The sequence below is a fragment of the Carassius auratus genome, chromosome 12 (assembly GCF_003368295.1).
Source record: "Carassius auratus strain Wakin chromosome 12, ASM336829v1, whole genome shotgun sequence".
NCBI classification, from domain to species: Eukaryota; Metazoa; Chordata; class Actinopteri; order Cypriniformes; family Cyprinidae; genus Carassius; species Carassius auratus.
Window position 1 is genome coordinate 4,977,289 of NC_039254.1, and position 25,065 is coordinate 5,002,353.

The 25,065-nt window shown below is 38.9% G+C and overlaps 2 protein-coding genes across 4 annotated transcripts; one reads left to right on the forward strand and one right to left on the reverse strand.

Moving 5' to 3' along the window:
- Positions 1-112: 112 nt before the first annotated feature.
- dclre1a (DNA cross-link repair 1A (PSO2 homolog, S. cerevisiae)) lies at positions 113-8,366 on the forward strand. 2 transcript variants are annotated; one of them, XM_026276451.1, is made up of 9 exons: positions 113-740; positions 1,185-2,549; positions 2,768-2,901; positions 3,317-3,435; positions 3,552-3,695; positions 3,810-3,955; positions 4,385-4,539; positions 5,317-5,455; positions 7,645-7,843. In XM_026276451.1, the coding sequence occupies exons 1-9, from the start codon at positions 347-349 to the stop codon at positions 7,737-7,739; spliced, it is 2,691 nt and encodes an 896-aa protein (XP_026132236.1). In that variant the 5' UTR covers positions 113-346; the 3' UTR covers positions 7,740-7,843. The 2 variants fall into 2 exon arrangements, with proteins under 2 accessions (XP_026132236.1, XP_026132235.1); XM_026276450.1 differs by lacking the exon at positions 7,645-7,843 and adding an exon at positions 7,855-8,366 and having other exon boundaries at positions 116-740.
- Positions 8,367-9,289: 923 nt separating this feature from the next.
- plekhs1.1 (pleckstrin homology domain containing S1, tandem duplicate 1) lies at positions 9,290-13,477 on the reverse strand. Of its 2 annotated transcripts, none has more exons than XM_026277642.1 (12): positions 13,355-13,477; positions 12,708-12,750; positions 12,433-12,530; positions 12,240-12,355; positions 12,003-12,155; positions 11,849-11,894; positions 11,574-11,657; positions 11,350-11,466; positions 11,187-11,251; positions 10,896-10,991; positions 9,492-9,578; positions 9,290-9,358 (listed from the first exon to the last, which is right to left on the reverse strand). In XM_026277642.1, exons 1-12 carry the CDS (start codon positions 13,457-13,459, stop codon positions 9,316-9,318), a joined length of 1,053 nt encoding a protein of 350 aa, XP_026133427.1. In that variant the 5' UTR covers positions 13,460-13,477; the 3' UTR covers positions 9,290-9,315. The 2 variants fall into 2 exon arrangements, with proteins under 2 accessions (XP_026133427.1, XP_026133428.1); XM_026277643.1 differs by having other exon boundaries at positions 12,708-12,747; positions 13,355-13,471.
- Positions 13,478-25,065: the final 11,588 nt, after the last annotated feature.

Here is a 25,065-nt window from a genome sequence, read left to right on the forward strand (position 1 = left end):
TAAATCTATAAATACATGTCATACGTCTAATAAGAAATGACTCGATATGATTTGTATTATGGAATATGCGAACACCAATGTGAAAATAAATACGCTTTCAACATTGGCGGTAAGAGACAGTAATGATGAAAGATCCTTGTCTGGATTATCTAATAACAACGGTTTTTATTAAAATACTTTTACAGAATACGTCTTTCTTAAGGATTTTTGCCCTCGGGGTGAGTTTCTGAATGATACGGTCGAATTTGTGCTGCGGTCGCGCTTTTTGTCTTTAAGAGAACATGAATGTGATGTTACAAAACAGCTTCGTTCAGAACAAACCAGTAGAATCTGTTCATGTTTACAAATGTCACAGCACGGCTCTGAGAGTGAAATCTGGGATTATAAGCCTCTTAAGAAAACCAAAAAACGAAGCTGCAAATCACAGACAAGAAGAGAATATGGGACAAAGAGGAGAAAAGATAGCAATCCTGGGACATCAGTGCAAAAAACAGAAGTCAACAGTGCTGAAACACACACTGGTTTAGACCAGAATGGCAATAATGCTCCTGTTAACACGGTGAACTCAGGATCCCTGGACGTGAATCATGTGACACTTTCTCAGGAGGATGTCCAGGAAAAAGACCCTCAGTCAGGAGGCTTCTGTCCTGTCTGCCAAATGCCATTTTCCCTCTTGGTGGTTCAGTCTCAACAATGGCACGTTGCAGAATGCTTAGATAACCCCAGTGACAACTGTAAAGGTAATGTTTTTCATGAATTCATTTGAGAAGTCAACAGTCATTCTGTTGTCTAACACACCAGATTCAACAACATAATTTCCTTTACAGGTTTGTTATTTAAATAGCTGAAAATGTAAATGTTCATTTTCTATAGATTTAATTCACATGTTAATTATACGCCACTGTTAAATATAGACAGCTAGAAAATGAGATTTTTGAACACAGTTATGAAACTGAAAATAAATAAATTGGCTAATGGATTTTTTTTAAATGAATCATGTCTTTTACTTTAATATTTATTGAATGTAGTATCCACAACTAGAAAATTAACTGATTATAAGGTTTGAGGAACCCATCATTAGTAACATGCTCTTATCTCTTTAATGTGGAATATTTTCAAGAAAATTTATTGTACAACCATTTAGAAAAAAAAAAAAAAACATGTCTCTGTCTCTAATGTTACAGAATGTCCAGATGGTCTTCATTGTACGTCCCTCATTCCCAATCACTACAAGAGATACAGCCACTCTCTACTCGCTGAGAGTCGAGCGCTAAATGACTGCACAACCCAAGCCATCTCAGACTTCAGCTTGAAGTCCGTTAATAATGTTGCACCAGCCTCTGGTACAGAGAGCTCAGTGGACAGCACTGTGAATGTATCTGCTTCATCCAGCCAAAGTTCATCTCAGGGTGATGGACCAAAGGGAACTCCCACCCAGAGTAACGCTCTGCTGCTTTTGCGCTCCCCTAATACTGAAGATATCAAGAAAAAGAAAGGTTGGTCTCCCTCCATCAGAAGCTCTCAATCTCAGAATTCCTCACAGGAATCTAGAATGAAGAATTCAACTCCAGTTAAAGCACATTGTTTTGACAATGCTGTTCAAACACAGACTAATGAAGTTAAAGCCGAGCTCTTTGAATGTAATGATGATGATTATATCTCCTACTCCCCACTCTCTGAACTTCCAAATTTGGATCAGGAGCACAGAACTCAAAAATCTAATATGGAGACTCCCAGTACTGCACTGCAGGAAAATGAAAATGAGGTTGATGATGATGATTCTCTTAAACTGTTCAGCGATGAAGATGATGATCTGTTGTATAATATGCTGGACCAATATGAGACAGGGAGCATGGAACATGGACCACACAAAAACTCATTAGACACCTGTGAGAAACTGCACACATCGTTAGCACCCAATGATCACCTGACTACTTCCAGCTCCACAGGTGTTTCTGATGGAACATTTCGGCATGGACCTCGATCAATAGGAAAAGAATCCGCAACAAATCCAAACTCCCAGCAGTCGCCTCAAAGTGTGGTATTAGAGTGTCTTCGGGAGCGCATATCTAATCCTGTACATACCAACAGTTTCATAAACCAAGAGTTGTCTTCCACCCAAACAACCCCAACTCAGAAAACACCGTCTATGGCTCCTAGGAGAACTCAGACTAAGGCAGGTCCCTCTGGATTAAAGCAAACTGACATTGGGGTGTTTTTTGGCTTGAAGCCATTGAAAGAAAAAAAGTCTGAGGAGGAAGTGAAGGCAACGGTCAGAGAGACCGATCAGCAAGGGTCAGGGAGAGCAAGGATTTCAGAAGCTCAGGGGGAAGACGCTAAGCTCCAGGGTAGAAGGCGTAGGAAGAGCAAAGCTCCATCTGAAGTGTCCAGTGTCTCGCCTGCTGCAGAAGATGGTACGACTCGGCCCACGCAAACACAAGGAAAGCGAGGAGTGGGGGCAGAGAGGCAGAAAAGATGGAACAGAGGAAGAGCAACAGATGGAGGTCCCCAGGAACCCAAGCGGTGTCCATTCTACAAGAAAATTCCTGGTTTGTGGACCGCTTTAATGCTTTTGTTTTGACCTACTTAAGACCAGTTATTAAGATTTGCATAAGAATTTACACTTTTGGTCTAGACTCTAGAGCTTTATTGTACTTTATTGTACTGGATGTGTCTTTATTAATTTACTTTCATAATAACTCTTATTGTTTAGCTTGTTTTAGTCGAATGTGTTTTGAAGAATATAATATGCTTTCTCTCTGTTTAGGAACTGGTTTTGCTGTGGATGCTTTTCAGTATGGGGTTGTTGAAGGTGTCACAGCTTACTTTCTCACTCACTTCCACTCGGACCACTACGGTGGCTTGAAAAAAGACTCTGTTTTACCCATCTACTGTAACAAAGTATGTATCCCAACCTCATTGCAATTTAAGAATACTGAAAGCAGGATTTTCCTAGCTCTTAATAGTTGAATATACCATGTAGAAATTGTCTAACCTTCACAGTTCCCTCCCAAGAAACTAAAGGGATGGTTAACTCAAAAATAAAAATACTGTCATTATTTAATCACCCTCATGTTCTTACAAACCTTAATTTATTTCCTCTTTGAAATACAAAAGAGCATTGGGAGCCAAACATCTTTGAAGACAATTGACTTTTGTATACACACTCAAAAAAATAAAACACTATTTCAAAGTGTTTAAGTAGGTCATACCATTTTGGAGCAAAATGTTCTGCTTTCCTCGATGGTGTCAGGGAGGATTTGCTCTTGACTGAATCTTGGATTTCATGACTAACTGGTGTTCATAATCATGGCAGATAACTGGAAACCTGGTGAAGAGCAAGCTGAAGGTGGGTGAGCAGTATGTTCATGTTCTCCCAATGAACACCGAGTGTGTGGTGCAAGGAGTGAAGGTCACTCTCATGGATGCTAATCAGTGAGTGTATCCACTAACTAATGAACATTTGAAGCCAATTTTATTACTTAATCAAGGATTCCTATGTTCATACAGAATGACAAGGCCTTAATTACTATGACTGTTTTTCCCCCCAGCTGTCCCGGGGCAGCCATGTTGCTATTTGTTCTGCCAGATGGCCAGACGGTACTCCACACAGGTGACTTCCGGGCTGATCCGTCCATGGAACGCTACCCAGAGCTGCAGGGTCTCAGGATACAGACCCTCTATCTGGACACCACGTGAGTTCCCTACAAATAAAGTTACTTTTTGGTGCTGCGTTAATCTTTAATTGCATAAACTGAGATGGATTATAGGGTTGAGGTTAAAACAAATAAAACGTACTTTCTCCGTAGGTATTGCAGTCCTGAGTATACGTTTCCCACTCAACAGGAAGTCATCACCTTTGCCGTAAACACTGCTTTCGAACAGGTCACACTGAACCCTCGTACACTTGTGGTTTGTGGCACCTACGCAGTTGGGAAAGAGAAGGTTTTTCTAGGTCAGTGAGCAATCTTGTCCTGCTTTGTCCAGACCTCTCGTAGACCTTGTGCTACTTCATTTGCTCCTGAAAGGATAGATTGTTCACTTCTCTATTATCCGTGACCGTCATACTCACCCGTGAATGAGGCTCATATAAAATAAAACGGTTTAAAAAAGAGGTTTGCAGATGCTGTCCTAACTTGACTTTGAAATTATGTTCTTGTTCCAGTTTGTCTGGCTTCCTGTTCATTTTAATGAATACATCCATGGTTAATGTCCTGCACCCATTTACTTTTAAAGCTATGAATATTTAGCATACGGATTGCTGCTAGTTTTCAAATCCCAATAGACCAATTTTCATTAGTTCCTTCTTGTCTATATAGAGAAATAAAAACCCTTTTTTTTAAATTTATTTTTATTTTTTTACCTGTCCCACCTGTTCCTCTAGCTGTATCAGAAGTGTTGGGCTCTAAGGTGTGTTTGTCCAAGGATAAGTATAACACCATGTGCTGTCTGGATTCAGAGGAGATTGGCCAGCGCATCACTACAGACTGGCGGGCGGCCCAGGTGCATGTACTTCCCATGATGCAGCTCAATTTCAAAGTGAGTTGAACAACATTTAAAACTTCTGCAGCTTATTTGTCATAATCTGTAAGTTCTAAATTATGCAGTGCACAATCAAAGAAGCTATGTTTACTTATTCAGTTTATAGTTTAAAATTCATGCAGCGTTCAGTGTTATCTTTAATTTTCCTTGACAGCGCGTTTATGCTAATGCGGGAGGAAAATAAATTGTAAAATGATTCTAATTATAGAGACCAAATGCCAGCGCAGCAGTTCTGGCAGTGGTAGCACTGATTGAGTCTAACTGAAAGTAAATTCTAATGAGACCGTTGCAGATAATAAAGATTAGTTATATGATGTGCCTTGAACCATTATAAGCAACTTTTCTCACCCATGCCAATGTAGAGGTTTATTCAAAGCAGTTTCAGAGTTGTTCCCAATGAGAAAGGAGTTTAAATGGCCCTGACAGGAACGAGGAAAAATTTCAGGGCAATGTAGATTCCACCACATTTTCTTTAGCAACCACATTGAAATGTCCTTTATTTGAAATGGAAATCTTTTTTAAGGTTATAAATGTCTTTGCTGTTACTTTTGATCAATTGAACGCATTCTTTTCAAAAAAAGAATAAGGTATTAATTTCTTAGAAACTTACCATCCCAAAACTTCTCAATAAGTAGATTTATGTTTACACTTATTGCATTTGCAAGCATATTTATTAAAATTAACTAAAAATGAGCAACCGTTTAAGCTAATCAGCCTAAATCTTTATGACCGGAAGGATTTTTCTTGACCAAAAGTTTTTTCTGAACTGTACAGAACCTGCGGACACACTTGAATAAGTTCTCCAGGCAGTATGACCAGCTAGTGGCGTTCAAGCCCACAGGGTGGACCTTCAACCAAACTGTAAGGGTGGAAGACATCCAGCCTCAGACTCAAGAGAACATCAGTATCTATGGTATGTGTCACTCTAAATTTATAAAGGATTTAATTTATGCATTTAGCAGACGCTTTTATCCAAAGCGACTTGCAGTGCATTCAGGCTATCAATTTTTATCTATCATGTGCTCCCGGGGAATCGAACCCCCAACCTTATACGCTTGATAGCGCAATGCTCTACCAATTGAGCTACAGGAACACTTTAATAATTATTACTTACCGCATTCACTATTTCACAACATTTAATACAATTGAAATATCCGAGACTGTCTGGGATGCTGACATTAACAGGAAAGGTTTTCTGCAAAATCAGCCAGTGGCGCATATATAGGGCTGCATTTACTTCTAATATTTTTAGAAAATTGGGTCGCTTCACTTGAAACTGAAATTGCAAGTCCAAACAAACCCTAATCAAGGGAAGCATATGTACACCAATTTGTGTGGTTTCTGAAATGTTGTATTTGCGTTTTGATTTTATAAGAGGGAAAAATACCCTCTATTTTGTCTGGTCACTTTAAGAGCCTGAGGCAAAATGAGTTTGTATTTTTGTCATCCTTTTAAATCAAAATCAAAGTAAGATGTTTGAAAAAGCCAATAAAACCATATCATATTGCTCCATTTGCTTGCAACTAGGTTAGACAGTTTTATGACATTTTAATAGGTTGTCTCCATTTTGCTTAATGCTGGTCTCTACCAATAAAACAAAAATGCAGAAAACGTTTTTTTTATTTTTTTATTGATATATGTCACACCATGCATTTCTTAATAAGATCTTAAAGAGGATTGCATTCTGTTCCACTAACTGACAAGATTATATCTAATGGTTTCTTATGTGGAATGTAATTACATTTTATTGATTTTTTTTTTCTCCCTTCCTGCAGTTGTTAGAAATGCTGAATGTCGTTTCAGGCTAAGAACAGCATGCCCTGTATTAACAGAATCAGCAGATGTGTTTTGACCCAGAGGAAAAACTCAAGATGTCAGGTTTTGCAAGCCCATGGTTTTAATTTCTTAATATCACCAGGTGCTGCCTCAAGCAGTAGACGCATCTAATTTCACAAGCTCCACTGGAATCTGAGACATCCAACATGGGAATTAATGGGTTAATTAATGGGGAATTAATTTGTGCTTGTTACTTAACACAAACAGACTATATAATTTGTGAAATAATTATACAAAAGGCTAGAGTGTTTCATAAACCCGTTCCTGCGACCTGCGTGTTCCACTCCCAAGGACTTTCTCTCAGAGCTTGTGAAAAATGTACACTAGATACACAATACTTAGACCTAATATTCGTTCAAGTTCACCTACAGAATAGCAAGCTGTTAACATGAAACAAGATGAAGTGATGCTAAATCAAAGCACTACACATGCCAAAAACATTGGGTATTTTTTTATTCGCATTTATAAAACATTACCGTATTTTTCGGACTATAAGTCGCACCTGAGTATAAGTCGCATCAGTCCAAAAATACGTCGTCATGAGGAAAAAAAACATAATTCGAACTGGACAATAAGTCGCATTTATTTAGAACCAATAGAAAACATTACCGTCTACAGCCCCGAGAGGGCGCTCTGTTTATTAGGGGTAGACTACAGGAGCACTCAGCAGCACAGAGCGCCCTCTCTCAGCTGTAGACGGTAATGTTTTCTATTGGTTCATTTCTCTTGATTCATGTCAAATTAATTTTGATAAATAAGTCGCACCTGACTATAAGTCGCAGGACCAGCCAAATTATGAAAAAAAAGTGCGACTTATAGTCCGGAAAAAAGGGTAATCATTAAATTAAAAAAAACGCAACTTGCGAAACCTCAGTTTTTAAACATACTGCATGATACACATGCACCAAACAATTAACTAAACAAGCCGTTTAACTGTTAACAAACAGGTAAAAGTAAATAAGCCAAAGCACTAAATATATAAATAATAACTTTAATTTATTAAATAAACACACAGAACTTAGAAAATAAGTAGAGATGCCAGATTCATGTTCGTTGTAAATGAAAACTTTGGATGTTTATCGCAATTTGAGCAGTTTTACGATTTCCCTTTTTGTTTTTCAATGACAATTGATAATTGTTTCTACTTTCCAGATGTCTGACTTGACTTGCTTTGCTTTTGTCAAGTAAACATCCGCTTTAATTGTCTTAACTTAATGTGTTCACTTCCATTGTATTACACGCCAAATCCCACCATTCACCACACAGCAAAGGTAAAACTGCCCACCCCTGCAAAATTTGCATCGGGTCCCACGGGAGCCCAAACCCAATGCATCTCTCTACCGGAGTGTGACTTGTGCTAAAGCAGCAGAAATCATGGTTGGTCTTTTGAGAAAGTAGATCAGGACAAAATTAGGTTTTCCCAGCAGCTTAGAGATTTCGAGAAATACTTTCCTACTCTATACTTATCTGTTCTAGGTATTCCCTACAGTGAGCACAGCAGTTTTCTTGAGCTGAAGCGTTTTGTGCAGTGGCTGCAGCCGAAAAAGATCCTTCCCACGGTGAATGTGGGCAGCTGGAGGAGCAGGAAAGCCATGGAGGGCTTCTTCCGTGAGTGGCAGACTGAACCCAAAAACCTCAGCTCAACATCATGTGCCCTGAGAAACTCAAGGCAATAAAGTAAAATGACATCCACAATCCAACCTTTGGCCAAACAGACAAACGGTGCCTTTATTGATCGGACCAGTATTACTCAGTGGACCATTTCAAATGAAGAGAGATTTGGACTGACTCTCACGTTTGGAAAAGAAATTGGTCATTCTTCCAGCCTGCCTTTTTAACTGCTGTTTTTTGGTTGTTAATAATATTGCCTTTTATGAATGGCTCCCAATGCTGGTGGCTAATGCAAGAATGGACCACATATGCCCTCTTATTTTAGTGTTTTATATATTGAAGTGTTTTTAAAGGAAATAAATTCTATCAACTTTAAACTTGTTTTATTTCTTATTTATCTATGTACATGATATGTTTTCATAAGAAAAGTTATTTGCATGCTGAACAATGTCAGTTTTTTAGTAGTTTTAGTTTTACATGCATTTATAACATTATACTATCTTAACCACATTTCAAATGTAATTTTTTTTTTTTTTATTTCCTACCAACCTGACAGGTTTCAGTGATCAGTTTATAAAAACACATTCCTTGCTAAAGTAATATAATCAAACATAATTGGATGTGAATATATGCTGAACAGGAGCAATCAGAATTCAGGTTATAATAATATAAGATCAAGTTAATGTACTTCAGTTTGTGTTAGTCTGCCACCATGTGGCTACAAAACATACTGCAGTTGAATGCAATTTCAGGACCGTACACAGATTCACAGGTATTTTAAGATGATCAGAAAAAAATCTGTTCAACCTATCTAACATTCATTTACTGCTACAGGAAAGTTCTATTAAAACTTGTTTTAATTTTTCTATTGCCTCAACCTTGCTGGTGTACAGAATATTGCAAAATGACAAGTATAGAAATTCATTCCTGTGATAGATTTTTAGAATCACAAAAGCTCAGCGAGTCTCAGTGCACACAAGGAAACAAGAGCTACTTGTTTTACTGTTGACAGCCTGTATGCCATTCAGGGTTGTGTGAAAAACAGTACTTTCAGGGTTTACGACCTTACACTAACAAATCATAAATGCCAATGAAGCGTTTCAGAAATCACCAAAAGAGAGACTAGAAGTCATACTACATTACAGCACTTTTAACTCATTCTGTTTGACTACTGATTGCCAGCACAGTGCTATTCCCCATAGAGGAAAAAAATAACAATAAAATTCACATTGATTTTAAGAGAATTGAAAGGCCTAAAAAAAGCCAAAGAAGAACCATAGCACAGTATGAGATTTTTTTCTTTTTGTCCTCAGCAGTGTTCAGAATTCAAAGGATTGGAGCAATCTCAGTCTCCCCGCATGTAGATACACTAAAAGAGATGGAAAATAATAGCAAAAATTAATCCAACCAACTTTGCATGAACCAGAGAGCATAAGGACATGATGCTTCTGGGCTCAGCCCAACACTACCAGTAAGTTTTTTAATTTATCTGAGAATCGTACCATGGTTTTCCGTCCTCTGAAATAACCAAGATGTTTGTATCATGATGACTTGTGCAGATTTCCTTCTCGATAAGGTTGTGCGTCTCACTGAGGAATGGAAAACATGTGACATGTAACTCAAAATGTAACTAAGATTTCAAAACCACAATTTCATAACCCTACTTGTTTGACAGCTAATTTCTGCAGTTTAGGATATTGTTTTCTACTGAACTGATCTTCTTCAGATGGTCTGATCACCTCTTGCCTGGAACTGACCTGTTTAGCTTAGGCCCTTTCCACATGAATGCGGTTATTTTTAAAACCGCAGCTTTTTCTGCGCGGTTAGGCCATTCGTCCACATGCAAACGCAATGCCTAAACCGAACATTTTTGAAAACGCCTGCCAGGGTGAAGATTTTCAGAAACTCCGGTTGCGGTGTTATCGTGTAGACAGCGAAACTGGGTTTTTTGGCTTGTGACATTGGAGCCTTAGTGAAGTTTTTAGTGTTTTTACTATTAGCAATGGTTTCTTGTATTCCATATAGGATGACAATACGTTGTGACATTATTGTGGTGCTGATTTATTTTTATTTTTTTAACTGAAAAACTGTTAACTACAAAATGTAGTGTAAAATGATGATGTACAGTACAGACCAAAAGTTTGGACACACCTTCTCATTCAAAGAGTTTTCTTTATTTTCATGACTATGAAAATTGTAGAGTCACACTGAAGGCATCAAGGGCTATTTGACCAAGAAGGAGAGTGATGGGGTGCTGCGCCAGATGACCTGGCCTCCACAGTCACCGGACCTGAACCCATTAGAGATGGTTTAGGGGTGAGCTGGACCGCAGACTGAAGGCAAAAGGGCCAACAAGTGCTAAGCATCTCTCGGGGAACTCCTTTAAGACTGTTGGAAGAGCATTTCAGGTGACTACCTCTTGAAGCTCATCAAGAGAATGACAAGAGTGTGCAAAGCAGTAATCAAAGCAAAAGGTGGCTACTATGAAGAACCTAGAATATGACATATTTTCAGTTGTTTCACACTTTTTTGTTATGTATATAATTCCATATATAATTCCACGTGTTAATTCATAGTGTGATGCCTTCAGTGTGAATCTACAATTTTCATAGTCATGAAAATAAAGAAAACTCTTTGAATGAGAAGGTGTGTCCAAACTTTTGGTCTGTATTGTAAGTCCCTGGTATCAGATTCCAAAATTAGTTCTGACTCTCCTTTGTAATATAAATAACAATAACTAGTTGGGCAAGATTACTCTTGGATATTTATAATGCATTGTAACTGCTAAGATAAAAAAAATTCCCTTAAGGCTTTACACAAAGCTTTTTATTCTCTAGACTAGGCAAACGTAGAAATTGTGACAAATAGCAGTAAATTAGCGATAGTCTGTTGAACATTTGTTTTACCTTTGTCCATCTGACTCAGTGGATGTTTGTAGTATCTTCATATCATTGATTGCTTTTGTGACACAGTCCAACAGACTGTTTTCAGTCACGCTTTCCCTGGAGAGAAAAACAAATAATTATCATTTGCTCAAAATTAGCGTCTAAAAAAAATCTAGAGGTAAACTTGTGTGAACACAAAGTACATTTGTAAATGACTGTGCAAAGTCATACTTGGTACTTAAGGTTATACAAGCACTAACAGGTTCAGTTGAGGTAAAGTAGATTTAAATACATAATGAGAGTTTATCATACCCTGATGACTTGTCCTCATTAATTTCCACTTTCTCATCCAGTGGTTCCTCTTCTTTCAGATTTACCTGAACCAAAGGTATACAGTATGGTTATATTGAATTATGGTGCAAGTGTTTGGTTTTATAAGTGAAAGGGTATGTTTGTGGGTTTAACTATGCCATACCGGTGTTGCAGATGTGCTGCTTTTGGGAGATTGGCTACACTGACCGTCCTGGGTGGGGATATGTTTAGATGCTGGCCTCTTCTTTGGGGGCAGTGGGGGTTTTCTATCAACTTCATTCTGCAGTTATTGAAAGGTACAATTCAGAAATAGTTCAGGCAAAATTATGAGCACTGGGTTAAAGTCGCACCGAACCATGTTAAAGCATTGTTTGTGAATTACTATACCTCTTTGGTGTCAGAGGGACTTTGGTCATTGTAGTTGGATTCTGTTGTGCTCTGAGGTTCAGTTTGTTGCTCAATTCTGTTATTCTATAAACAGTTTGAAAAATGAACTATTTAAGACCAATGAAATTGCCTTGATTAACAATTATAACTTGTAATATATTTAATAATCAATTTAATATATAAAAAACTAAATTAATTGTTTAATGATTTTTTGAAAAAGAATTATGACTGAATTAAAGCTATTGAGCTCATAGGCAAAAAGTAGAATATCTCACCTTCGTAGCCCTGGATAAAGCTGTGTACCAGCTATCCACATCCTTACTGAAAACAACATATCCCATATATTAGCACTAAAGGGGCTTTTTTTTAATGCAGCTTTTTGCTAAGTATGGGAATTATGGTACAGCAATGGTAATAATCATAGCAAACCTGCTGTCCCCAATGAAGAAAAATTCTCTTGGGACACTGTCTCCTGGATTTTCTGCTTTCATGGAGAGCACAGTGTCCGGAGAGCACTTGAAGGCTTTACAGATCCAATCAAGAGCTGGATTGTCTTCAGGATGCACTTGCAGCATTGTGATGCTACACAGAAAATAGAATTAAATCCCTACATAATACTAACCCTTTTTTGATTATGTGAAAAGAAATCAGCAGCGTTCGCCTTACGTGGAAGCTTGTATAGATTTTATAGGTTTGTCTCTCTCAGTGCTTTTGTAGTATTTCAGCTCATGGCAGTTGTCATTTGTCTTTGAAAGCACAAAGAAGCGTTTCTTCCATGATTTCTGCAATGAATGATAAAAAGCCTTAGATGGATACATATAAACTGCTGATATATCTGTGTGGAATCCAAATGTTATACCGTATTTTTTATCCGTCTAGGTGGAGGGGACTTTATTAGGAAACCTGTGTACACTTCCTCCTCCTCAGCTGCTTCATTGTGACATGAAGCATTTGAATCTGTTGCAGAAGAGTACATACAAGTAACCAGAATTGAACCACTTATCACTATCTGTAATCGTTCTTTCAATACAATTTTAATTAGACAAATTATTATTTTAGAATCCAATCTTTGGCTTTTCTGGTTCCAGCCAGTCTGCGTTGTTTAAAATTGTTGTTAAAAGATTTCAGACATACCTGATTTACGTCTGCTGTTCATTTGGATGATGTTGAATCTCTGCTAAAACAGACATGATGTGTATTTGTAACTTTTATCACACACATGCGATATTGAAGCTTGAGAATAAACAACATAGAAAAAGCCACATCGCAGCATTTTGTATGTTTATGAAGTTAAACCATAAGTTCACCCAAGATGAAAATTTTCCGATTTACACCCGTGTGTTGTATTTTGTAAAAAAACAACAGAAGATATATATTTTTTAATATCGGTTGGTCATTTGACTTCCCAAATTGACTTTTAATATATGAAAAAAACCCCAGAAGAATACATTTCATGCAGGTTTATAATTACATGAGGGTGAGTAAATAATAACATTTCTTTTGTTTGATTTATCTCCTTAAAATGTACAATTCTGCATGATTCAGGTAATTATGATGATTCGATCTAGGAATATTGATATATGAAAAACCAAAGCAAAGCTTTTAACTAAAAAGCTTGAACTGGGTGCTTTTCAGTCTAATTATTTAAACTGCAAGAAAGATGCATATTGCAAAATATATAATAAGCAGTAGTGTAGCTGTAATTTTTTTATGTGCTCAAATAAATCAGTTCGGTTTAGTCATTGAGTCAGTTGACCTGTAATACATCATAAATGGATTACCTTAACTATTGTGTGTGTCGCCCGTAAGAACAGTGTCCTCTGTACTGCTGTCCTGTTTTCACAAATATGAATGTCATGATTTTGATGGAAGGCTTCTATTGTCATTGAAGCAGGTGGAGTTTCTTGTTATGTGTCCTCCCTTTATTAAAAACATATTTTAGGTTAATAGAATATTTGTTCATAGAAACGACCAGGTCTTTACTGGCATTGACTTAAAAACATGGTAAAAGTGATGCATGTTGATTCTTTTCCTTGATGCCTTAGATGGCTGTGGTTATTTACACAAATTCCTTGCGACTTTAGATTCTTGTAAGATTTCAACACATTTGAACTTCCGTGTACAAGGTGCATGTATGACCTGTTTCATAATTTCTGATAATATCCTAAATGTAAATGAATAATTAACATTTATTAACTCAAGTAATTGTGTCCCTTTACTGTGTAACTTTGAGTAAATTTTAAAGCCAGTTAATATTTGTATATGAAAGTATATTTAAAAGGCTAAGTAATAGTCCATTATACTCTCATCAGGCTCATAGACATGAGATTGAGACAATTGAGTTTCATCAAGGGTCTTATGAGTGATGATTAGTGGATTGATTTTACATCTTATAAGTAAACCATAAGAAACAGCTTGCACTAGGACAATACATCACAGATTACTTGATCAATCTACCTAAAAAAGTAGTGTGCACAGGTCTATTGCATGTTTGTTTTATTTAAGTGTGTTTTTTTGGGAATGTTTAAAACAATGTGTTTAACAAAATCTAAAATTGCCAATACATTCCTGCAGTGAAAAAGTAACAAAAGTGTTGTCATACAACAGTGCATACACTGAACAGGTCCTTCTAAAGAAATTAGCATATTGTGATAAAGTTCATTATTTTCCATAATGTAATGATAAAAATTAAACTTTCATATATTTTAGATTCATTGCACACCAACTGAAATATTTCAGGTCTTTTATTATTTTAATACTGATGATTTTAGCATACAGCTCATGAAAACCCAAAATTCCTATCTCTAAAAATTAGCATATCATGGAAAGGTTCTCTAAACAAGCTATTAATCTAATCATCTGAATCAACTAATTAACTCTAAACACCTGCAAAAGTTTCCTGAGGCTTTTAAAAACTCTCAGCCTGGTTCATTACTCAAAACCGCAATCATTGAGACTGCTGAACAGAAGGCCATCATTGACACCCTCAAGCAAGAGGGTAAGACACAGAAAGAAATTTCTGAACGAATAGGCTGTTTCCAGAGTGCTGTATCAAGGCACCTCAGTGGGAAGTCTGTGGGAAGGAAAAAGTGTGGCAAAAAACGCTGCACAACGAGAATCTTCCTCACCTGCTCACAGTGCCAAAACCACTGGTAAATGGTTTACTGACCATGGTATTACTGTGCTCAATTGGCCTGCCAACTCTCCTGACCTGAACCCCATAGAGAATCTGTGGGATATTGTGAAGAGAAAGTTGAGAGACGCAAGACCCAACACTCTGGATGAGCTTAAGGCCGCTATCGAAGCATCCTGGGCCTCCATAACACCTCAGCAGTGCCACAGGCTGATTGCCTCCATGCCACGCCACATTGAAGCAGTCATTTCTGCAAAAGGATTCCCGACCAAGTATTAAGTGCATAACTGAACATAATTATTTGAAGGTTGACTTTTTTTGTATTAAAAACACTTTTCTTTTATTGGTCGGATGAAATATGCTAATTTTTTGAGACAGGCATTTTGGGTTTTTGTGAGCTGTATTCCAAAATCATCTGTATTAAAACAATAAAAGACCTGAAATATTTCAGTTGGTGTGCAATGAATCTAAAATATATGAAAGTTTAATTTTTATCATTACATTATGGAAAATAATGAACTTTATCACAATATGCAATTTTTTTTAGAAGGACCTGTATATTATTTTCTTCACTGTACTAAAGAGTGTTCTTTAGACTGTCTCTGGGTGCTTTAGTTTGCTTGAGTTTTTGATGAGCTGAGATATTACAGGAAATCCATTTGTGTGGAGTTAGGGGAACTGTGTTGAGGTGGTTTAGATCTTATTTATCTCACAGAAGTTTTTCAGTCTGTTTTGGGGTTTTTATGTCATCCTCTGCATCCATCTCGTATGGTGTCTGTCAGGGTTCCATTCTTGGTCCTATTTTATTTTCATTATTTCTACTTCTGTTAGGGTCTATTTTTAGGAAATGCGGCATCTCATTTCATTGTTATGCAGACGATACACAATTTTATCTCCCTTTGAAATGGAAAGATGCAAACTCTATATCTTGAGGAGGTTACGGCTTGGATGGCCTCAATTTTTTTTACGTTCAATGAAGAAAAAACAGAAGTACCTGTGACCCCCTTGACTTAGATTTAAGTGTTATAAAATCATATGTGAAGCCAAATGTTGAAAACGTCTCCGGTTACAAATGTAACCTTTGTTCCCTGAGAACAGGGAACGAGACAATACGTCATCGACGCTATGGGGAACGCCTCAGGTGTGACAGGTGTCTGAAATCAAATATCAACTCACAGCAATCATGCTGACCGGTTACAGCTGTGAATCATCAGCTTGAATGATGAGCATGCGACCTGGATATATAAAAAGGGCGCCTTGAAACCATGGCAATATCCTCTCGCCTGAAGGGACTGTTTGGCAGGCAGACCCTGAGGCATGGCAGTCAGACGTATTGTCTTGTTCCCTGTTCTCAGGGAACAAAGGTTACATTGGTAACCTGAGACGTTCCCTTTCGAAGGGAACTTCGACAATACGTCATCAACGCTATGGGGAACGAAATACCCACGCCACCATGCTAAAGGGAGTGCATGCCCAATGGCAGTGACAACTGTCAGAACCAGCAATTCAATGAATGCTAGAACCACTCACCCTCAGGTCACACTGGGCTGTCAGTGACAGCACTCCCTACGGCAGGGGTCATCAACTATATTTGTCAAAGGGCCAGAATTTTTCTCTGCAGACACTGTAAGGGCCAGATACTCGTAATATAAAATACAATTCGAATTGTATCCTAATATGTTATTATTTGATATACTAATTCTAATTCCAAATTTGTAATTTTTTTTTACATATTACCTGTACTGCAGCGAGCCACCAGGGGGCAATAGCGATATTTTAGGCTTTATATTTGTGAGGCTGTCAAGCTGTCCATCACTGTCACATGCAGCTCATAGTTTGTAGAGAACACTAGAAGAAAGGCCTTCTGAATATATTTAAATGAAAAAATGGCACTCTCAAAGAGCCTTAAGCGAAAAGTTGATTCAGAGAACCGTAGTTTTAATGAAGAATGGACTGATAAGTAGAATATGTTAGAAATGCTGTACATGTGTGCCTCATTAGCTTTTTTTCTCGTTAGATTTAAAAATAAATAAATATGGAACGAACCCGAATATTCGTTCGGTGGGTTGGTATTCGATTTGAAAATTTGACATTCGAATATTATTATTATTTTATTTTATTTTTTTGCACATCTGGGATCCCCCGCGAAACAGTTCTCATTCTCCCTTAAATAAGGCCGGTGACACACTGGCTGTGTGAGTGTCTCAGCTGCGTGGCGTGTCCGTTTTTTATTTTGCCTCCCATTTAACAGGTTGGAGTTTGCACACTGAGACACGCGTCTCAGGTGCGCTCGAGCCACGCGGAAAACGCGTGCATGCTAGAAATAGAACCGACGCGTGTTACAGCAACGGGAGTGTTCTCTGGCTAGAGCGCAGAACAGCGGAGTTTGTATGTACCGAAGTGCATGTCTGAGCTTGTGTTTTGTTGCTTTGACATTGTGGAAAATAGAATAATAGAAACAAAATGTATTAGCATTTTTACCCGTTATTATTAATCTAAATTAATCTAATTTTTAATTTAACTTAATTTCATTTTTTCTTTATTTCAATTTCGTTTTTTCTTTATTTCAATTTAGTTTTTTCTTTATTTCAATTTAGTTTTTTCTTTAATTTAAATTGTTTTTTCTTTAATTTAAATTGTTTTTTCTTTAATTTAAATTGTTTTTTCTTTAATTTAAATTGTTTTTTCTTTAATTTAAATTTCGTTTTTTACTTTAAATTTGAATTTCGTTTTTTTTATTTAAATTAATTTTTTTCTTTAATTTAAATTTTGTTTTTTCTTTATTTAAATTTCGTTTTTCTTTATTTAAATTTCATTTTTTCTTTCTTTAAATTTCATTTTTTCTTTATTTAAATTTCGTTTTTTTATTTAAATCTACCCTTACTGTGCCAATTTGTAAAATATAAGACTACCTTAAAAGTTTTGCTTAATTTATTAGACCTGTGTGTGTGTGCGTTTTATATCACTAGTGCAGTGCAGTGTCCGTTCTTGGAGCATAAGCCCTGCCCACGTGAGGTGCGCCACTTCTCGCTCGCGCTGTTCTGATTGTAGTTTACTAAAAGTTAATTAATTCTGAATGTCGGGTCTTGCGTGTCCATCTATATTGCACCAAATGCAACACTGCACTACCTTGTGAAGCCGATTGGATGAACGGTTCTCGAAATAAAAAAAAAGCAAAGGTCTACCTGGGCCTGCTCAAGGGCCTAGGACCACAACTTCAACTTCTTAAAAGGGGTCCCTTATAGGGAATGTGGCTAGGGAACCTGAGGGAACCCCAGCCAGTCACTATTCAGGGGAACGTGCCACCTGAAATGCCACCAGACAGGCCTGACCTGGTGTCACTACATAAGACACTTCAGACTGGCCACTTCCTGTCTGTCTGAAGACAGAGCCTCTGGACACTTGCCTTTAGGAAGGCATCCAGCCCGAGGAACTGCGGAGCAGGCAGTGAACCACTCGGCCCGGATCTCAGAGATGGGATATCCTGGAGAGTATGACTCAGCATATTGCTTTACAACCCTTGCCAGCGAGGGGAGTTTCTCTACTCGATCCACGGATCTACCCAGTGTTTGAGTTTCAAAACACTGAGAAGGCCTGTGAGGGCCTAAGAACTGATCTAACTGGGAGGCCTCATGAGAGGCCTACGACCGACTGAACAGACTCAGGAGACCACATACTCATATTGACCCTCAGTGAGGGGAGCATAAGATCTACCTGGTAGGCAACTAGGCTGTAGCAAGATAAAGAGGGTCCAGGAGGGAACCCATAGCAGAGAATAAAAACTTGAGCCGAGCCAGGGTGCAAGCTCACCTTCGGTAGCTGCCTGATAAGGACTGCTAAACTGAAAGTAAGCGGCCACTAGCTTACAAAACCCAGCACCACTGTGAAACTACTCTCAGGGAGACCCGGAGAGGCCTACTACCTGACAACCACAGTATGTGGGAGCTCAACTTCAGGGAGGCCTAGTGAGGCCTACTACCTGATAAACAGTGCAGGAAAGCTTACTTTCAGGGAGGCCTGGAGAGGCCTACTACCTGAAAACCATAGCTGATAGTGAGCCAGACTGGCAGTCCAGTTGACGGCCTTTGGGGCTTTGCCTTCAGGGAGGCCTTATGAGGCCTATTACGTGGCAGTTAAAAAAAAGAAAACGGGAATTCAGCTTCAGGGAGGCCTGTGTGGCCTGCCACCTAGTAACCACAGTATGTGGGATTAAACCCTCAGGGAGGCCTAGTAAAGCCTACTACCTGACCACCACAAAATGTGGGAGCCCACCTTCAGGGAGGCCTGAAGAGGCCTACTAGCTGATAGCGAGTCTATTCTGCTACTTTACCAAACACTGCTGGAACCATACTATTAAAAAACTTTTCCTATAGCTTTGTCCTAGTGTATGTTCCACAATGTTGTGACCCACCTCCGAGGAGGTCTGTTAAGGCCTAATACTCGGCAGTGAGCCTTCTGCCCGAACTACCAGGGCCAACCACCGAAGGTGAGCTGGCCTAGGAGCCCTATTTGGGGGCTATCCGGTCAAGGAAGCTTGCTGGGGCCTACTACCTAACCGTGCAGCCTTCGCGGCAGAAAACTGTTACTACAGCCAAAGGCAGTGTACTCAGCAAAAAACAATACCCTTATAGCAGGGAGTACAACATACGCCATTCTGCCCATTAGGGGCCTACCTACTAAATGCAAGTGGTTCCAAAGGGTGACAGGGATTTGTCCTGCGCCCAGCCTAGGGGAACGGGGGGGCTAAATTGCAAGCCAACCCACTTCAACCCATCGGTCAAGCGATTAGCTCAACGGGCTGAGTGGAGCCAGCTCTAGAGGCCCAAACATCTCTGTTCAGCAGGGTCTGACGAACTGTCACTTCACAGAGCGAAAGATGGCCTAACCCTGCCAGACTGATCAGCTACCAGCTACCTCAGCTACCACCCTGCATTACTCTATCACTCCTAAATGCAGAGAAAGGGGCGAGCCTTGGCCAACAACTCCCATTTAAGGGAGGAGGCTGAACTCTGTATGCGGCAGCTATACTTAGCAACACGCCTCGAATATCCCTAGCATAGCCTAGGCCAGCTACAGAGGCGGCGCGGGTGAGGGCCAACCTACAAGCATAGATCTACCTGAGGGCTCGGAGGAGCCACAGTCTACTTGATTGATAGGCTGTGAAACACTCAACCTACTGAAACCTTACAGAGCTCAGGGGTGTGAGTACTCAGGATACCAATGTCACAAACTGATGGGCAAGACATCTGTCAGCCAGCGTCAGTCTAAACCTAAAGCAAAAAAGCTCTCCCTTTTTTTTTTTTTTTTTTTTTTTTTTTAGGAAGACCAACTACTCTCCCCCTGGGTGGCTAATAGCCCTGAGGCTAAACAAATGAGCGGTGGTCCACCACGCATATAAAATGTTATGACAGGAAGGCCATCACATACTCAGCACAGAAGCCAAATCTTCTTTGAGCTTCTCCCTAATTCGTTCTAGCCACCAACTGGGGGAGGCTTCAGGGCCCTAAAGTCCGATACTTTAATTGCTCCTCTAAGAATGACCCCCTAGGTCTATACAGGGAACAAGGTCTGTAGAGAAATACAAATCAGTGTTAGTTATACACACAGAATTTTACAAACCACAAAGTTCACCTGCGGCGTGTGGAGTGAAGACTCGCCAGAGAGTTCTCAATGAATCTGGGGTCCACCACTTTACATGCCTAAAAGAGGTGCTCACATCAACCAGTTGCTATGGCGGGCCATCAGAACATAGTTCTCATCATAAGGCCCATCCCCAGGGCTAGTGTTACGTAAACACCTGGGGAGTCAAGAAGAGGGAGAGGGCTGGTAGAAAAAGGCCCTCCAGGGAGATCAAACCCTCTTCCGCTGAGCGTTGCTGCGCTTGTGCTGAATGACCTCCCTTAAGTCCCTGTTCTTGCGGGAGGCTCGCCTCCTCTGCATCCTACTTCTCCATTGAGGGGGGGCACGAGAGGCGACACTAGACCTCTGGTCCTGTCTATGGTCCTCAGAGCAAGACGGACCAGGTCCTCCCGCCTGCCTGGGCTGGGGCCCGGATCTCAGCGGTATACAGAAGGGATTTTTCTTTCTCCCCGATATCAGCCAAGTTGAGCCACAGATGCCTGTCCGTGGCCACCATCGCCACCATCGATCGGCCGAGCGTGGCAGCAGTCTGTTTAGTGGCCCGGAGAGATAAATCTGTTGTCCGGCGCAACTCAGAGACCGCCTCAGGGGACAGCCCTGCCCCCTGGTTGAGATCCTGCAGCAGGTCAGCTTGGTAGGCTTGGAGCACTGCCATGGTATGAAGGGCAGCACCAGCCTGACCTGCTGCCATGTACGCTCTGCCATTCAAGTGAGGCGTGGTTTTAAGGGGCTTGGATGGCAGGGTCGGAGCTTTTAGTGTCGACACCCGCCCAGGTACGCAAACGTCTCGTCAATGGGTGGCATCGACACATAACCATACTCCCCGATCCCCTCAACATCAGCGAAATTACCCCGCTGATGTCGATGAATATGGGCAGAGTACGGTTTCTTCCATGCCCTCTCGATCTCTGAATGGAGATCAGGAAGGAATGGAAGGCTCTGCTGAGCTGGTGGTCTATGTATAGGGAGAAACCGATCAACCAAACGACCACCAACGATCTCTCCCTGAGTGCGCCGCCATGGCAACTGAAGTTTGTCAGTGGCATGCTCCATAACTTCCACCAACTCTGTGTACATGGGGCAGGATGGCTGACGAGGTTGAGGATCTAAATTCATCCTCCTCAGCCATCTCTTGCCCAGCCCGGAGAGCACTTGCTGCAGTATCAGTAGGAGAATCGTTTCCGTCTTCCACCTGCAGCTCACTCTCGTCAGGGCACGGGTCAGCACATTTCACAAAATTTGTAGGACTTGCCTTAGATGTGCGTTTCATTTTCGCTGTAAGCAGACGTTTAAATCAGACAAAACAGTCCCTGAAGACGAAAAGGATATTGGCGTGGTTTCAAGGCACCCTTTTTACATATCCATGTTGCACGCTCATCATTCCGGCTGATGATTCACAGCTGTCGACGGTCAGCATGATTGCTGTGAGTTGATATTTGATTTCAGACACCTGTCACACCTGAGGCTTTCCCCATAGCGTTGATGACGTATTGTCGAAGTTCCCTTCGAAAGGGAACTTGGGAGCTATAATGGACAGTGACTTTAAATTTGATAAAACAATTTATTCCATATTTAAATCTTTTTTTTTCAGTTGTGGTGATTATCAAAAGTCAAGTCTTTTTTGTCTTTTACTGATTTAGAAAGGGTCATACTTGCTTTTATTTCAACATGCCTTGACTGTTGTAATAGCCTCTATGTAAATATTAATCAAGCCTCTCTCAAACATTTACAGATGGTAGAAAATGCTGCTGCTCGTCTGTTAACAGGGACATGCAAGTGCAAAAAAAATAAACCTATATTGGCTTCTCTTCACTGGCTTCCTGTTCGCTTTAGAATTTATTTTTAAGATTTTAGTTTAAGTTTATAACTCATTAAATGGACTTGCAGCTTGTAAAATGTCTGATTTAATACAGTTGTCCGCTTACTTTTGGTTGTACCTCGAACAAGAAAAAAGCATGGGTGAAGGGGCATTTTGCTGCTGCAACCCCAAAGCTTTGAAATTACTTGCCTCTAAATGGTAGACAGGCCCAACACTTGCTCTTTTTTAATCCAGTCTTAAAACTTATTTTTATGCTCTGGCATTTAACTCGGTTTGAGAGCTATTTTTATGTATTTAGTGTTATTGTTTATTTTTGTTATGTGTAATTTTTTTTTACTTTGATTATGCTTGTACAGCACTTTAGAAACAAAAAAAGGTTGTTTTAAAAAAGTTCTCTATAAATATTTGAATTGATTGATTTGATGAAAGTATAAATGTTAAGTTTGGGTGTTTCCTCGATGCAATATACAGCCAACCCTGAATGACTGTATGAATGTAGACATTTTCCTGCAGGAAAAGAAATATTCAAAAGACTTGTGTTCTCATACATTATTAAAATGGAAAATCAGTTAATAACTCAAATATTAGTGCAACTTGTATGGGTTATAAGTCGATCAAAAAAAAAAATGGGTAGACATGACATTTTTGACAATGAAGTGTAATTATGGGTATAATATAATTAGTAATATACTGTAAATGAAAATATGGAGGAGGCAAATATGTGAAAGAAATGACTGGTAATAGTGAAAATGTTGAGTAATAATTTCACAGGCTAGTGGACAGTTGGTATTTTAGTTCAAGGGGTGGTTTCCAAAAATATTCTGACATCACTGACAGGAGCAATGCATAAGAATGAGGAAACACCTTTTTGCATTCATCTAAGGATGTGCATTTTTTTCATTAATCCGGAGTTACCATGCACTACCATTCAAAAGTTTATGATTGGTATATGATATTTAATGTTTTTGAAAGAAATCTCTTGTGCTCACTAAGACTGCATTTATTTGGTCAAATTGGAGTAAAACAGTAATGTAGAGTATTGTTACAATTTTAAATATCTGTTTTCTATTTCATTCTTATTATTTTTAAAATTTGATTATTTCTGTGATAGCAAGGCTGAAATTTCTGTTTAAATCTTAAGTGTCTCATGAAAATTCAGACAACATTCTGTTATGCTGATTTGGTGCTTAATATATTTGTGGAAACGATGTTATTTTTCAGGATTCTTTGATAAATAGAAAATTAATCTAATGTTTATTAAAATCAGAAGGTCTTATTGTTTCTTTTTCATCCTTGCTGAATAACATTTTCTTTTTTTAAACAAATCTTACCAATCCTAAACTTTTGTGATAATTTTATAATATACCTGATTATTATTTTATTATTTTAAGTATCTATTGGTCAATTTAGAATGTTAAGTGTCACTGGCCAGAATATGTTTTCATTTATATGAACTGTTTAAGAACAATCCAAATGCAACTAAATGTAAAATGTATGCTGAAAATGTATTAGCATTAGCAATACATTATTTATCAAGATTTGTGTATTTTACTTACTTGTTTTTACATAATGCAGGAAGCAGGTGATGGTATATTTAGAAGTCATTTTTAGCCCATGATTCCTCCGATCATTGTGAAAGGCACTGAAATGCATTTGAAACTGTTCCATAGTATGGAATGAAAATACTGCTTTGCTAGGAAATCATACTCAGGGGGGTTAACTTTAACATGAAATTATAGATTAGCCCATGATAATATCTTTACTCATGTCATACAGTATTTCTTGTTATCCTAAATGTATCTGCAGGTGTATGAATTTAATCTCAATGCAAAAATATGTTTTTTTTTTGTTGTTTTTTTTTGTTTTTTGCCTTCCAAGGTTTTTGATGGAATTAGAAGAATCCTGTCTACCCTGCTTTCTCCAGTCATCTACTTTGATAGAAAAATTTTCCGCAAACCATTAGCATGTCAGATACAAATCAAGGCAAGAAATTTCATAGATAAAAAAATTTTTACAACTTAAAATAATAATAATAATAATAATTTGACATTTGTACTTGCCTGTTAAATGCATCTGATGTCCTGAATAAAAAGATCCATATATAGTACAGAGCAGGGGTCGTAGACTCCGGTCCTGGAGAGCCGCAGTCCTGAAGAGTTCAGCTCCAACCTTAATAAAAACTCACCTGCCTGAAGCTTCCTAGTTACCCTTCAGACCTTGATAAGCTTGTTCAAGTGTGTTTGATTAGGGTTAAACCAAAACTCTGCAGGGATGTGGCTCTCAAGGACCGACGTCCACCATATAGAGATTCATTTATAGTTCATTTTCAATAGATTCTAGACACACCTGAATCATGTTTGCTGTTAGTTTGGATGCTGTTGCTTCTTTGGAATATGCAGAATTTGGAATTCAAGTGTTGTCTTACAGAAAAACACTAATACTTTGTTAAATGGGTCATATGATGCGATTAATTTATTTCATTTATCTTTGGAGTGTAACAAGCTCTTGGTGCATAAAGAAGATCTGTAAAGTTGCAAAGACTAAAGTCTCAAATCCAGAGAGATATCCTTTATAAAAGTTAAGAGTCCTACCACTCCTACCTAAAACGGCTCATTCTGACACGCCCCCACGTCTACGTCACAATGTGGGAAGATTTGCATAAGAACGCCCAAATGTTCACACAAAGAAAAAAGGCTTAACTAATATTCTTGCTGTTCCACCGCCGCCATGTCATGGAGACGCTGTGTGTTTCGTTGTGAAAGCAAAACTACTTTATTTGTCAAAGTGTGTTAAGAACCTTGGTGTATTCTTAGACAGTCGGCTCACTCTCGAGAAACACGTCTCCTCAGTTTTTGCCTCTAGCTTTTTCCAGCTCCGCTTACTCACTAAAATTAAACACT

Excerpts from the sequence above, each read along its gene's own strand:
- dclre1a (XM_026276450.1), top strand. The coding sequence starts at position 347 with ATGTCACAGCACGGCTCTGAGAGTGAAATCTGGGATTATAAGCCTCTT. Across the intron at positions 4,540-5,316 it reads TGATGCAGCTCAATTTCAAA|AACCTGCGGACACACTTGAA; the intron begins GTGAGTTGAACA and ends TGAACTGTACAG. Across the intron at positions 5,456-7,854 it reads AGAGAACATCAGTATCTATG|GTATTCCCTACAGTGAGCAC; the intron begins GTATGTGTCACT and ends TATCTGTTCTAG.
- plekhs1.1 (XM_026277642.1), bottom strand. The coding sequence starts at position 13,459 with ATGACAATAGAAGCCTTCCATCAAAATCATGACATTCATATTTGTGAA. Across the intron at positions 12,531-12,707 it reads GAACAGCAGACGTAAATCAG|ATTCAAATGCTTCATGTCAC; the intron begins GTATGTCTGAAA and ends CTTCTGCAACAG. Across the intron at positions 10,992-11,186 it reads AATGAGGACAAGTCATCAGG|GGAAAGCGTGACTGAAAACA; the intron begins GTATGATAAACT and ends TTTTCTCTCCAG.